The sequence below is a fragment of the Mobula birostris genome, chromosome 9 (genome assembly GCF_030028105.1).
Source record: "Mobula birostris isolate sMobBir1 chromosome 9, sMobBir1.hap1, whole genome shotgun sequence".
NCBI classification, from domain to species: Eukaryota; Metazoa; Chordata; class Chondrichthyes; order Myliobatiformes; family Myliobatidae; genus Mobula; species Mobula birostris.
The window spans coordinates 87,886,573-87,902,769 of record NC_092378.1 but is presented as its reverse complement, the minus strand read 5'-3'; the positions used below and the strand labels follow the sequence as shown (position 1 = coordinate 87,902,769).

General features: G+C 42.3%; 1 protein-coding gene across 2 annotated transcripts in view; it reads right to left on the bottom strand.

Annotated features, from left to right (window-relative positions):
* mad1l1 (mitotic arrest deficient 1 like 1) overlaps positions 1–16,197 on the bottom strand; it is a 1,104,775-nt gene that overhangs the window by 1,009,118 nt on the left and 79,460 nt on the right. For both annotated transcript variants that reach the window (XM_072268390.1, XM_072268391.1), the window contains exon 10: positions 3,509–3,595. In XM_072268390.1, the coding sequence (XP_072124491.1) occupies positions 3,509–3,595 (87 nt within the window). The remainder of the gene's footprint in view (positions 1–3,508; positions 3,596–16,197) is intronic.

Below are 16,197 nucleotides of genomic sequence, written 5' to 3'. Positions count from 1 at the left end.
TCCTATAGATGCTGCCTGGCCTGCTGCGTTCACCAGCATTTTTTTGTGTGTTGCTTGAAAATCCAGCATCTGCAGATTTTCTCGTGTTTACGTTCCTAATCTGTAGCTGTATACCTCAATAACAGCTCAAATCAGGAAGCTTTGAAGTCAAATGAATTATATGTAGATTCAAACTGCTATTTTCTTCTCTGCAACCTGTCAAGATTCTCAGAAAAATAGTGAAAAATGCATTCAACAGATGATTACAATGGCCATTTTAAACATGCTCTTTTACTATAAAAGCTCTGTATTCCATTATCATTTGCAGTACAAAAAAGAAAGCAAAGATAAATACTACACAACAACTTGAATATCATATGGAGGATACAAGAGAAATATTGCTAAAAATCAGAGGTTAAAATCAATTTTAAAAAGTATACTGTAATTTAACAAATCGAACAGAACTGCTGGTTTCTTTGTGAATGACATCTTTTATCCTGAGAAGGAAATGTTCTTCCTCTTTGTCAACTCAAAATGCTTTAAACACATAATAAATATTCAGCAGGTATACAGTGGCATGCAAAAGTTTGGGCACCCCTGGTCAAAATCACTGTGAATAGCTAAGCGAGTAAAAGATGACCTGATTTCCAAAAAGCATAAAGTTATAGATGACACATATCTTTAATATTTTAAGCAAGATTACTTTTTTTATTTTCATCTTTTACAGTTTCAAAATAACAAAAAAGGAAAAGGGCCCGAAGCAAAAGTTTGGACACCCTGCATGGTCAGTACTTAGTAACACTCCCTTTGGCAAGTATCACAGCTTGTAAGCGCTTCCTGTAGCCAGCTAAGTGTCTTTCAATTCTTGTTTGGGGGATTTTCGCCCATTCTTCCTTCAAAAGGCTTCAAGTTCTGTGAGATTCTTGGGCCGCCTTGCATGTACTGCTCTTTTGAGGTCTATCCACAGTTTTTCGATGATGTTTAGGTCAGGGGACTGTGAGGGCCATGGCAAAACCTTCAGCTTGCGCCTCTTGAGGTAGTCCATTGTGGATTTTGAGGTGTGTTTAGGATCATTATCCTATTGTAGAAGCCATCCTCTTTTCATCTTCAGCATTTTTTTTTTTACAGACAGTGTGATGTTTGCTTCCAGAATTTGCTGGTATTTAATTGAATTCATTCTTCCCTCTACCAGTGAAATGTTCCCCGTGCCACTGGCTGCAACACAAGCCCAAAGCATGACCGATCCACCTCCATGCTTAATAGTTGGAGAGGTGTCCTTTTCATGAAAGTCTGCACCCTTTTTTCTCCAAGCATACCTTTGCTCATTGCAGCCAAAAAGATCTATTTTAACTTCACCAGTCCACAGGACTTGTTTCCAAAATGCATCAGGCTTGTTTAGATGTTCCTTTGCAAACTTCTGATGCTGAATTTAGTGGTGAGGACGCAAGAAAGGTTTTCTTCTGATGACTCTTCCACGAAGGTCATATTTGTGCAGGTGTCACTGCACAGTAGAACAGTGCACCACCACTCCAGAGTCTGCTAAATCTTCCTGAAGGTCTTCTGCAGTCAAATGGGGGTTTGATCTGCCTTTCTAGCAATCCTACGGGCAGTTCTTCAGAAAGTTTTCTTGGTCTTCCAGACCTCAACCTGACCTCCACCATTCCTGTTAACTGCCATTTCTTAATTACATTACGAACTGAGGAAACGGCTACCTGAAAACGCTTTGTTATCTTCTTTTACCCTTCTCCTGTTTCGTGGGCATCATTTCTTTAATTTTCAGAGTGCTAGGCAGTTGCTTAGAGGAGCCCATGGCCACTGATTGTTGGGATAAGGTTTGAGGAGTCAGAATATTTACATCACCTGGCCTTTCCTAATGATGATTGTGAACAAGCCATAGCCCTAACAAGCTAATTAAGGTCTGAGTCCTTGGTAAAAGTTATCTGAGAGCTCAAATCTCTTGGGGTGCCCAAACTTTTGCATGGTGCTCCTTTCCTTTTTTTCCACTCTAAAATTGTACAAAACAAAAATAATACACTAATCTTGTTTAAAATGTTGAAAAGAGTGTTTCATCTTTCACTTTATGACTTTTGGAGATCAGTTCATCTTCTCCTCACTTAACTATTCACAGTAACAGAAATTTTGACCAGGGGTGCCCAAACTTTTGCATGCCAGTGTAATAAACTTTATCCATAAGTTATTTTGTATTTTTCCAAATATAAAAGTTTGATATTTGTGAGGTATTGAAACTCCGACTTGCAAATGAAATGATCAACCCTCGCCCATCCCTGAAGAAACTCAACACTAAGTATCAGTAAGAAGTGCAATTGCACATTTAATGGCCGTGTTAGATGTCCTCAATGACAAGCAATTACAATTTCTACTTCATCAAATATTACAGATGCCCTTTTATGATGCATGTTAGTTAACAAAGCAAAAGTATTTTAAAAATATATCTACAATGGAAATATACACAAATTACTTCAATGATGCATCAATACCAAATTCATTTATTTTGTCTGAAAATCTGTGTACACTTTTCCAATTATGAGGAATTCTTTAATCTGGGGGAAAAGAATTACTTTTTCTCCCTAATCTTGATAACATGACCAAAGAAGAGAAAATGGTGACAACTTTGAATTGTTGCATTAGAACTCAGCTGCTCTAGCTTAATTTCCAAGTTACTCACTCAGAATAATCACTATTCATTTAGGAACGATGAAAATCAAATCCTAATATAGCAAAGTCAATGGATGCCAATATTCCAAATACATCAAAATAGATTAAGCATGTTGCAATAAGCTACTCTATCAGAATAAACAAAATTTTGTTACTGATGTTACTAAATTTGCTATAATGTTTGCAAGTGCTAAGATGTGCATGCAGGGTACTGAGAGAAAATAATACTTGAAAGTCTTTAAAAACAATCAATTCCTAAATGTCAAACATAGCACACTCAATAAAGTCAGAGTTTTCTTTGGTTTTGTTGTTTAAAATTTGTCTTTTCAGAATATTGTGAGCCTCAGAAGATGGCTGCTACTGAAGGCCAAATCAATCTTCCAGCAATAAATAAAAATCTTTTAGTTCATTTATTTGCTGTCTTCTACATCAAAATGCAAGACAATATGCCCAAGTATTGATTGGCTCAATCAGCTAACCAATTTTTGTTTCGGTGATGATTGAGGGGGGTGGGGGGGTGGTGTCAGTTCAGTTTCTTCCTGTGGGTCAGATGTGTACCACCACTGTATACTTCAACACCCCACTCTAAATTTCAATATTGCACAACAAATGATAATGGCAGGCTGGATCCCATTGTTGTCTTACTTAAGCTTCCAACAGGTCATGAAAAGATATCGCTTTGGCAATTCTCAGACAAACATTTGGATCTCATGAGCAAATGAAATGCATAGTATACATTTTTTCTATGAAGATGTTAAAAGACCTTGTAAACGTAGTTAATTGCCAGAATAATTCCCTGTTCACCAAAACTTTTAGAAATAAAGTTGGCTGCCTGCCCTGGACCTCTACCCACCTGCTGCTGACAGAAGAGTTCTGTTGCTTGAGTACAAGTTCACGTTGCTGCAAAAGAATTATCTCCCGTGATAGATCTTCAGGACTCCTTAAAAAAATACAAACAGAGAAAAGGTCAAGCAAACTATTTTTTATTTAATTTTCAATAAAGCGGTGCTGAAAACACTCAACACGTCATGGAGATTCTATGGAAATGGGGACAGAATTTCTTTCTCAGCCCAATAAGCGTTCATCAGAAGGCCTTATTGGATTCTGAAGAAGGTTCACTGGCATGAAATATTAACTATTTCTCTCTATACAGGTGCTGCCCAACCTACTGAATGTTCCCACAGCAATGTTCTGAATTTCAGATTTCAATCTTCAGTTTTGATTTCCTATTAAAATTTGCATATTGTCATGCAACACACACACAAAATGCTGGTGGAACTCAGCAACTCAGGCAGCATCTATGGAGAGAAATAAACATTTAATGAGCCCTACCCCACCTTATTCTGGTTTCTTTTCCAATCTGGCAGAAGGATTGTCATAATCTCCTGGATTTTCACCTTCAACAATCATTCAATCTGTTGCTCAATTGACTTCTTTTGCTCTCAATTTCAACCAGATAAAATATGAACTATTTACAGAATGAAAATTGAGTTTTCAAAATAAATTTCTTCAGAAATGCAAATGATGAAAACAATAACACTGGAAAAATTTGCACAATTATGGGTTCAAAGAGCTTTCTTCAAATGAGAAATTCAGAGACAGAATTATTTCACATCCAATAGTGACCCCTTATATTACCATGATATAAAATAAAACATAGCTGGACAATATTTTCAACTATATCAACACGAAACAAAGTATTTCCAAATGAAAAAGCTCACTTGTTCCTTCAAAATAACAGATCACAAGTTATAAAAATTATTATGTGTCTCAGCTTCCCTTGAAGATTTCTTAGGGACTGAACCATTGACTTTTATCTATCCACTCTTTTTTAGTCATTGACAGACTAAAAACATTTTGCACAAATATTGAACGTACAATGGAAAGCACGTCAATTCAAAGGCATCAAGTCACTTTCTTCTATAACATGCTAATAATAAACTTATTTGAATTATAACATATTGTGCATGTAAATGAAAATTGGTCTTTCAATGTTCATTTAAAAACTGTAAGATCTCTCAAAATATCTCATTATCAATCAAAATTCTTTGAAAATAACTCCAAATCAGTTTGTGAAGACTTTAAGATTAGTGAATCTTGGTTAATATTTCAGACTTTGTTTATTTAGATGTTATTGAAGTAATTCTTATTCAAAAGCTCAATTAATACAACTTATAACAGAGTTTTCCTCTGTAATAGTCATAGTCATAATTTATACAAAGCTTACAAACTTTAGCTCATTAACAGTATTAACAAAGTCAGCAGTACACCATGCAATATAAATTTAATCAAGTGTGGTTGTGAATTTTAAGATAACTTGGTAAGGAACCAAGAGGGAGATGAGAAAAAAATAACAAGAGAAAATCTACAGACGCTGGAAATCCAAGCAACATACACAAAATGCTCGAAGAACTCAGCAGGCCAGGCAGTATCTATGAAAAAGTGTACAGTTGCCGTTTCAAGCCAAGACCCTTCAGCAGGACTGGAATAGGTTTAGAAGGTGGGGGAAAGGGACGGAGAAACACAGTGTGATCGGTGAAATCAGGAGGGGTGAGGGGTGAAGTAAAGAGCTGTGAAGTTGATTGGTGAAAGAGATACAGGGCTGGAGAAGGGGATTCTTATAGGAGAGGACAGAAGGCCATGGATTAAAGGGGGGAAGGAGCACCAGAGGGAGGCGATGGGCAGGGAAGGAGATAAGGTGAGAGGGAAATGGGGGGGGGGGGGGGGCATTACCAAAAGTTTGAGAAATCGATTTTCATGCCATCAGGTTGGAGGCTACCGAGAAGGAACATAAGGTGTTGCTCCTCCAACCTGAGTGTAGCCTCATCATGATAGTAGAGGAGGCCATGGATGTATTGGAATGGGAATGGGAAATGGAATTAAAATGGGTGGCCACTGGGAGATCCCATTTCTTCTGGCGGATGGAGCGCAGGTGCTCAGTGAAGCAGAATCCCAATCTACGTCAGGTCTCACTGACATACATCGATATACTGGGAGCACCAGACATCGTACACCAGGGGTCTCCAACTTTTTTTGCACCGCGGGCCGGTTTAATATTGACAATATTCTTGCAAACCGGCCAACAGGGGGGGGGGGGGGGGGGGTGTTCAAGTAGGGTTGCCAACTTTCTCACTCCCAAATAAGGGACAAAAGTAGCAGTCAAATGCGGGACACTTGTGTTTACCCCAAGAACGACTACCATGACCATGAAGCCTTGTGCTGGCACCTGTGCGCGCATACGTGCCAATTTTTTTTCTACAAATCGGTTTTGGTTTAATTTTCCCAATTCTGTTAAGTGAAACTACACTGAACATACATTATTTCTACTTTATATAGGCTGTGTATTTATATCATTCCTGCTTTTACTATATGTTACTGTTATTTCAGGTTTTATGTGTTATTTGGTATGATTTGGTAGGTTATTTTTTGGGTCTGGGAACGCTCAAAGATTTTTCCCATATAAATTAATGGTAATTGCTTCTTCGCTTTACGTCATTTCGGTTTACGAATGGTTTCATAGGAACGCTCTACATTAGTGGGGGAAATACGGGACAAGGGCGGCCCCGTATGGGACAAACCAATTTAGCCCAATCTACAGGATGTCCTGGCTAATATGGGATAGTTGGCAACCCTATGTTCAAGTTCAACAGTGCGTGACAGGGAATGAGGAAAGGTACAGCTGACTTATATCGTTTCATATTGCCAAATCATATTGTTTCCTCGTGGCCCGGTAGCACATGCTTTGCGGCCCGGTACCGGTCCATATCCCAGTGGTTGGGGGCCACTGTAGTATACAACCCCAACAGACTCATAGGTGAAGTGTCACCTCACCTGGAAGGACTGACTGGGGCCCTGACCGGCAGTGAGGAAGGAGATGCAGGGCAAGTGTAGCACCTGTTTCACTTGCAACAAAAAGTGCCAGGAGGGAGATCAGTGGGGAGGGACAAATTTACAAGGGAGTTGCATGAGGAGCGATCCCTGCGGAAAGCAGAAATCGTGGGGGGAGGCGGAGAGGGAGATGTGCTTAGTGGTGGGATCCCATTGGAGATGGCAGAAGTTCCAGAGAATTATGTGCTGGATGCAGAAGCCGGTATGTGCGAACAACAGGAACTCGATCTGTGGTAGGGTAGTGGGAGAATGGGGTGAGAGCAGATGTGCGTGAAATGGAAGCGATGCAGTTGAGGGCAGTGGAGATACTAGAGGAAGGAAAGCAGCCCTCTTTGAAAAAGGAGGACATCTCCTTCATCCTGGAATGAAAACCCTCATTATAAAAGCAGATGTGGCGTAGACAGAGAAATTGAGAGAAGAGGATGGCATTTTTACAAGTAACAGGATATGAAGAGGTATAATCCAGGTAGCTGTGAGAGGCTGTGGGTTTATAATAAGTGGAGGGACGTGCTTGAAATGGTCTAGGTAAATTTAAGAGCAGGATGGAAGCTGGAGGTAAAGTTGATGAAGTCAACGAGCTCCGCATGGGTACAGGAAGCAGCACTACAGCAGTCGTCAATGCAGCGCAGGGAAAGTGGGGGGTGGACATCAGTGTGGCCTTGGAACATAGATTGTTCCACATAACTGACAAACAGGCAAGCATAGCTGGGACTCATGCAAGTGTCCATGGCTACACCTTTTGCTTGAAGGAAGTGGGAAGAGCCAAAGGAGAAATTATTAAGAGTGAGGACAAATTCGGCTAGACAGAGGAGACTGGTGGTGGAGGGGAACTGGTTGGGTCTGGTGTCCAGAAAGAAACAGAGAGCTTTGAGGTCTTCCTGGTGGGGGATAGAGATGTAGAGGAACTGGACATCCATAGTGAAAATAAGATGATGGGAGCCAAGGGAACCTGTGAGGTATCACAGATGTAGGTAAGAAGGGACTGAACTGGGGGGATAAAGCAGACCCGAGGTATGCAGATATGAGTTCATTGGGGCAGAAATGGGCTGAAACAATGGATCTACCTGGACAAACAGGTTTGTGGATCATGGTGTGGGGTGTGGGATCTATGAGGTTGGTGGCAATGGATATGAGATCCCCAAAGTCAATAAGGTTGGTGATGGTGTGGGAGACATTGGCCTAGTGCTCCTTAGTGAGGTCCTGTTCAAGATCCATTTTCACTGTTACCCATTTATTGACCTGGATGGGTAGTGGAAGGAGGTTCAGCAACAACTCACAATATGAAATAGTAAGTATATCTTAATATAGGGCAAAAAACAAACTGGAGTAACTCAGCGGATAAGGTAACATCCGCGATGGCAAGGGGATCGCAGAGTTTCAGGTCAAGATCTTTCATCACGCCCGAAGTAATACATTGGTTATCCCTCTGCCTTCATGAATGTTGTCTCACACACCGAGTCCCTGCAGCTGTTTAATCTTTTCCCCCAAATCATAGCATGTGCAGATTCTTAATTCTCCATAGTTCAATACATTTGCAGCACTCTGAAGAAAGAGGGAAGTGGATATAATTGGATGGCTCATGAACAAACCTAGGGCTTCTCCTCAATGGGTCAATGATGGTGCCGGTAATCATTGGCAACATACTACAGGCTGCAGACAGGAGTTCTAAATATAAGCAGCACACACAAAATGCTGGAGGAACTCAACAGGCCAGGCAGCATCTATGGAAAAATGTACAGACCCTTCACCAGTCCTGTCGAAGAGTCTCGACCCAAAACATCAACTGTACTCTTTTTCCATAGATGTTGCCTGGCCTGCTGAGTTTCTCCAGCATTCTGTGTGTATTGCTTGGATTTCCAGCATCTGTAGACTTTCTCTTGTTTGTGAGTTCTAAATAAACCTCTTTTGAAATAACTCTCACTGCAAACTGCAGCATGCAACTTCCTTCTAGGCAATGTACATTTAAATCAATTTAATGATCTACAGATCTCACAATCATCTGAAGAACTCGGCAGACCAGGCAGTTATGACAAAACAGGGGAGGAGGACTACAAGCCAGGCTGAAATGTAGAAGGATGAGGCTTCCTCTATCCACCATCTTGTTGGCAAATGTGCCATCGCTGGAGAACAAAATTGATGATCTGATGGCAAGATTGGTGTATCAGAGAGAAATGAGAGCCTGTTGTACTCTACGTCTGACTGGGGTGTGGCTTTCTCCCAGCACAGCAGATATAGCAATCAGATCCAAAACCTTCTTGATTTACATAATGGACCAAAGAACTAATTTGGAGGAGGTGTGTGTTTCATGATAAAACCTCAATGGTGCTCCGATGTGAAGATTTTGTCAAACTCATGCTCCCCCAACTTGGAACACCTAACAGTCAAATGCTGTCCATACTATTTACCTAAGGAGTTATCATCCGTGATCCTAACCACAGCTTACATACCACCAGCAGCCGACTGTAATCAAGCGCTCGCGATACCGCATGATGCCAACTCCAAACCAGAAGCAGTCCATCCCAAAGCATTTCAAATCATAATTGGGGACTTCAACCACACTTGCTTGAAGAAAACCTGCCCAGTTACCACCAGCATATAACCTGTACCACCAGAGGATGCAACACAATAGACTACTGTTTACTAAGATAAGGAATGTCTACCACTCCATGCCCAGACCACATTTCAAGCTGATAACTTGGCAGTCCTTCTCATACCTGCATATAGGCAGAGGCTGAAGAGTAAAACTCTAGAGATTAGGGCAACAAGGAGGCGGCTGCGGGAGGCAAAGGAACAGTTGCAGGATTACTTCAAGACAGTTTACTGGGTCGTGTTCAAGACTTATCTGGGGATCTGAATGAATACAGATTTAACATACTTTACTAAAACAGCTGTAGACAAGTGTGCCCCCACAAAATCATTCAGAGCCTTCCCCAGCCAGAAGCCCTGGATGAACCATGAGATCCGAAATCTGCTGAGGGCCAGATCAGAAGTATTTGAGTTTGGTGACCAAGAAAGTCACAAGAGGTCCAGGTACAATCTCCAGAAAGCTAATTAATTCCAATCAAACTTGAATCAATTAAGGTTGCCCAACAGTTGTAGCAGAGGTTGAATACAATCACCTCTTATTAAGTTAAATCAAGCAACATAGAAGACAGCAGGGCTTTGCTTCCAGAAGAGTTCAACACCTTCTGTGCTCCCTTTGACCATCAAAACAGAGGAATCATTAGAAGTTTCCGCAACCTCCAATGATCTGATGATTTCAGTGCTGAAGCTGACATGCGAGCAGCATTCAGGAGGGTGAACCCACGAAAAGGAACTGGCTCAGATGAGGTCCTGGTCAAATACTAAAGACCTGTGCTGATCAATTGACTGGTGCGTTCAGTGAGATCTTCAACCTCTCACTTCGGCAATGTGTAGTAGCTACCTGCTTCAAGCAGGCTTCAATAATACTGATGCCCAAAAACAGCATAGTAACCTGCCTCAATGACTATTGTCAAGTAGCACTTACATCAAAGCGTTCTGAGAGGTCAGTGATAAAACATATCAGCTCCTGCCTGAAAAGTGACTTAGATCTGCTCCAATTTACTCATTGATGCAACAGGTCCACAGCAGATGCCATCTCATTGGCTCTTCACACAACCCTAGAACATCTGGACAGCAAAGATGCATAGAACAGGGTGCTCTTTATCGACTACAGCTCAGTATTCAATACCATCATCCCCTCAAAATTAATAAATAAGCTCCAAGACTTTAGCCTCAATACCTCCTTGCGCAATTGGATCCTCAGTTTCCTCACTTGCAGACCCCAACCTGTTCAGATAGGCAACAAAATCTTCTCAACAACCTATTGGCTCACTTTCACAGTCTCTTCATATCACATTCTCGATATTTATTGCTTATTTATTTATAATTATTTCTTCTTTTTGTACTTGCACAGCTTGTTGTCATTTGCCCTCTGGTTGAACACCATAGTAAGATGGTCTTTCATTAATTTTGGTGTGGTTATTATTCTATAGATTGAGTATACCCACAAGAAATTGAATCTCAAGGAGTTATATATAGTGACATATATGTACTTTGATAATAAAATTTACTTTGAACTTTAACTGGTGAGAAAAAATTACTTTGAACAAGTAGCAAAGGTAAGGCCAGGTGCAGATCAGTCATCTTAATGAATGGAAAAGCAAGTTCAACGGGCCACATGGCTTGTTTCTGGTTCCTACTTTTTAATTGCTGTATTTCCCAGCCACCATGTACGTTTCTTATCATGTTGAGTAAATGAGTATTCTAAAACTACATTTCATTGTTTTTAATCAATGTCCAGTTGGTAAAATTACTAAAAACACTCATACCTTGGTTTGGGTATGTCCTACAGTAAAGGTTTCATTTGAACAAAGTAGATGAGCTTAGGCTTGCATTTTTTGATATCCTTGTTGTGTACATACATCTATTGATGCTTCTGGACACATCTTCAGTGATGTTCCTGGAATCATTGGGTGTTTCGGGTCTTTCAACATCAGACAACCTCCTCCAGGTGACCCAGCCGGGGCTGATCAGACCCCAGCTTGTGTCCAGATGGCTAGCTACTTATGACTCCATGGCTCCCCTCTTTTGAGCCACAGCCATCTTGAGGCCCTCTCTGCCACATCGGTGGTACTGCGGATGGCTCTCCTCTTCCTCTCTCCCTCGATGCCCAAAATACTGAAGGCTCTAACTAAAGAACGGGCTATGAATCCCCTACAACCAAGCTCCACTGGAGACACCTCGCTCTCCATCCAGCCTGCTGACAGTTGCTGACCAGTCTGCATACTTGGAGAGCTTCCTTTCAAAGGCCTCCTCCAAGCTATCTTCCCATGGGACTGTCAGCTCCAGCAGCACCACTTGCTTAGTAGACTCAGACACTAGGACAATGTCTCATTGAACTTTCAATTGTTTTGCAAATTGACACCATTCACTACACTCCCTCACAAATCTAAAGATTTGTGGATGACAGCAAAACTAAATTTGAGCTAAAACGGAGGATTCTTTCCTGGTAACTTTTAATCAAAAATTCAATGAAACTTTTATCTACAGTTTACAGCCTTCCTATATCTGAAAATAGGTGGCAATTAGCTAGTAATTTAAAACTTAGATTAAAGAGTACTTGAAGAAACCTTGTAGAATGAGTAGAATGCCTACCCTAACATGTGATCATTCCTTAAATATCTGTAAATAAAAGTTGCATGTGTAACACTTCATTTTTGCCCACACATCAAGCATGTCAAAGAATTCTAATGGGATACAAGCATTCTTAATTTTTAAACTCATTGCTGTAAATTATTCTCAACTAGAAGCTAACACAAAACCATTATTCATTCATAATATCACACATCAAAGTTGCTGGTGAACACAGCAGGCCAGGCAGCATCTCTAGGAAGAGGCGCAGTCGACGTTTCAGGCCGAAGGGTTTCAGACGTCAGGACGAAGGGTCTTGGCCTGAAACGTTGACTGCGCCTCTTCCTAGAGATGCTGCCTGGCCTGCTGCGTTCACCAGCAACTTTGATGTGTGTTGCTTGAATTTCCAGCATCTGCAGAATTCTTGTTGTTTTCATTCATAATATAACTGATTTTCTCAAAAAGAAGTTGAAATTATAAGATACTTCCTCACAGTAAAATTTCAGAATATGTTGCCTGGGCAACCTATTTTACTTGACACATTCTGTCTGCAATTGTTGATTGCAAGGGGTATATGATAAGAAAAATCTCTTTGTATTTATTACATCAAAACAGATTTTTAAATTGTTTTGTTTAGAGATACAGCACAGAATAGGATCTTCCAGGCCAACAAGCCACGCCTCCTGGCAACCCACCTATTTAACACAAGCTTAATCACAAGACAATTTACAATGGCCAATTAACCTACTAACCATTACACCTTTGGATTGTAAGAGGAAGCCCACACAGTCACAGGGAGAATGTCCAAACTCCTTACAGACAGCACCAACATTTAACCCCAAACTCCAATGCTCCAAGTTGCTATAGCACCATGTCGATCACTGTGCTATCGCGACACCCCAACCATCAAATATCAGATGTACTCTGGTACATCTGTGGAAAATGTACTATTTAATAATGTTATGTAATGACTCCATAGAATTTCATAAATACAGCACAGAGATACTTTTTTATATAACCAATCCAGGCAGGAATTTTTGCTCCATTTTAGTCTTTTTACATATTTATCCAGTTCTGAAAATGCAATCCTCTATTCAAAACTTACAGTAAAACTGATGAAACCAATATCCCACCATTTGGAAATCCACATGGTCAGCATCTTGTTCAACAAGTTATGTTTGACTCACTTCTGACTCACTTGCACCTAGATCCTGTGCTCCTTTCCCACTCACTTGGCCCCAGTTCCCACATACACTCATCACCACGGTTCTGTTCTTGTACTCTTTCCATTCACTGATTGTCGAGTTTCTGTTCTGCCTTTAAAATACAGGAGCCCCAGTTCCCATACTTTCTTGCAAGTTACTGAAGTTCTGGCTCCCATGCTCCCTTCCAACTCACCAGGCCCTGGTTCCCTCTAATCTCACCTAGTTTAGTTACCCACACTCCCTTGAAACTTGACAGGACCTTGTTTCCCGCACTCTTGAAGTTTACCAGTTTGAGCTGGAGAAGTTAAGGATGGTGCTAGAGAGGGGCCAAATGCCGAACCAAGGTGGAGGGTTCAGGGCGACCCAGGAAGTGAGGTTGGTTCCCCCATTTGAGGAGGCCAATGTTGATTGGTACTTTCTACATTTTGAAAAAGTCACTGCAAGTCAGGACTGGCCGAGGGATAAGTGGGCTGTTTTGGTTCAGAGCGTGCTGAAAGGGAAGGCTCAACAAGCTTACTCGGCATTGTCAGCAGAAGATGCCCAGAGGTATGATTTAGTGAAAGAGGCTATACTCAGGATTTATGAGTTGGTCCCGGAGGCATACCGGCAAAGGTTCCGGAATGTGAGGAAGCAGTGGGGCCGCACGTATTTAGAGTTTGCCCGTGAGATGCAGACGTACTGTGAGCGTTGGTGCGCCTCGAAAGGGGTCACTGGAAATTATGACAGACTGCTACAGCTAATACTGATTGAGCAATTTAAAGGTTGTGTCCCTGAAGGTATGAGGCCCTATCTAGATGAGAAAGAGGCAAAAACCTTAGCCGCAACTGCTAAATTAGCGGATGAGTACGCGTTAACACACAAAGCAAAGTTTACCCCGAGTAAGAGCTACCAGAAGGGTAGTCGAGAGGGCGGAGAAAGTCCGCTGGAAAAGCCAGAAAGTAAACCGGGACTAGTGAGAAGGATAAGGAAGACAGGAAGCAGTTTGGTAGGAAGTCTCCTGGGGTCGTATGCTATAATTGTGGGAAAGCCGGTCACATTGCGTCCAGGTGTTTTGCCCCAAAGAAGGAGACGGGGGTAGGAAAAACGACAACTCCGACTGGCTGTATTGAGCCGGCAAACAAACCGCTAGGGGAGAAGAGGTCTGATAGAGTTCAGGAAGGGCGCGAGAAGTTCACTTCGGCTGGATTGGTGTCGGTGAAGGAGGGGTCAAACCCAGTTCCAGTGCGGATCTGGAGAGACACTGGGGCTTGTCAGTCATTGATCTTAAGGAGGGTGTTAGAATTTAGTTCAGAGACCGAGACTGGGGAGGTCAGTGTGATAAAAGGCATTGGGAAAGGGACTGAAACAGTACCTTTGCACCAGATACACCCAAAAAGTGACTTGGTCTCCGGACCGGTCACGATAGGGGTGAAGCTCAAATTACCGATGGAAGACGTGGAGGTCTTACTCGGTAACGACCTTGCAGGTGGAGATGTATACCCGGTAGTAAAGCTGACAAGCAAGCCTGCCAGGACTGAGGACCTGCCTATGGACTCACAGGTTTATCCCGTTTGCGCAGTAACTCAGCACATGTCCAGAAAGGCTGCCGAATGTAGACTTAGCTGAGACGTTTTTACCAGCCTTGTACCAGGAGGGGTTAGAAAGTGAGAAGGAGCACAGTGGAGAGGAAGGAAGTGAGGGAGTTGATGTAGACTTATCATTAGCGAGGAAGGAATTTATACAGGCACAGGAATGAGACGAGGAGCGATGGTTTTGACAGAGACAGCTCTCTCCGAAGCAGAAATAAAAAGGGAACCAGTGGGCTATTATGTGAAGGAGGGAGTACTGATGAGGAAGTGGAGACCAAGTACCGTGCCCGCAGATGAGGAATGGGGGGTGGTACGCCAAGTGGTAGTGCCGAAAATTTATAGGGACGAGATTTTTACCCTGGGCCACAAGATACCCCTCAGTGGACATTTTGAGGTGAGGAAAACAGTCGATAGATTTATGAAAGAATTTTACTGGCCGAACATGCGGAAGGATATTATTGAATATTGTAGACGGTGTCATTCCTGTCAGGTGGTAGGAAAGCCGAACCAGGTCCTGCCTAAAGCGCCCCTTCGACCGATACCCGCTTTCGGGGAAGCTTTTTCCCGAATAATTGTGGACTTTGTCGGTCCCCTGCCCAGAACTGCGAGTGGGCGAGAGTATGTGATGACTATGATGTGCACCGCCACCAGGTTTCCGGAGGCTGTGCCCCTGGTAAGCGTCAAGGCTCCCACAGTGGTAAAGGCGCTTGTGAAATTTTTCACTACGTTGGGGCTGCCAAGGGAAATCCAGTCAGATCAGGGGAGTGTCTTCACATCTCACACATTCCACCAGATGTTGGATGAGATGGGAGCAAAGCAGATTTTGGCCTCCGCGTACCACCCAGAGTCCCAAGGGGTGTTGGAAAGATTCCACGCAACATTAAAAACCATGATTAAAATTTATTGTCAAGAGAACGCTAGGGACTGGGATGATGCCTTGCCTCTTCTGGTATTTGCCGTAAGGGAAACGGTTCAGGAGTCATTGGGGTTCAGCCCATTCGAGCTCGCCTTCGGTCATCGGCCCAGAGGAACCTTACTGAAAGAGCAATGGTCCAGTCCGGCAGTACAAGTCAATGTGATTGACAATGTTTTAAAATTTCGTGAGAGGCTTAAAAGGATCTGTGACCTTGCCAAAGAAAATCTACAACACTCCCAAACTAAAATGAAACAGTGCTATGATAGACGTGCCCGCGAACAAGTGTTTCAAGTGGGCGATAGGGTCTTAGTTCTGTTTCCAGTGGTAACCAACCCCCTCCAGGCGAGATTCCACGGTCCATACAAAGTGATTAAAAAGATAGACTCTGAATTATGTTATCGAAACTTCGGACAGACGTAAGCCAATCCAATTAGTACACATTAATATGTTAAAAGCTTACCACGATCAGAAAGCAGTTCCAGTTGGTGTTATCACAAAAATTAATGAGGCTGGGGTGCCAAATGATAAGGGGAAAACCCATCTTGAAAAGATAAACATGGTGCCGACCAGATTGGAGAACTCTATTGTTTTGGCCAACTTTGCTGATAAGGTCTCTCATTTAACCCCCGAACAGAGCGAGCTGCAAAGCTAATTAACCGGCATGCAGATGTATGCCCGGATGTCCCGAGGCGATGCAAGGGGACTGTACGTGATGTTGTTGTCACATCAGACCAGCCTATTAAGCAACACCCCTATAGGATGAACTTGGAGAAGGGCAAGCTAGTGGAGAAAGAAATTGAACACATGCTAG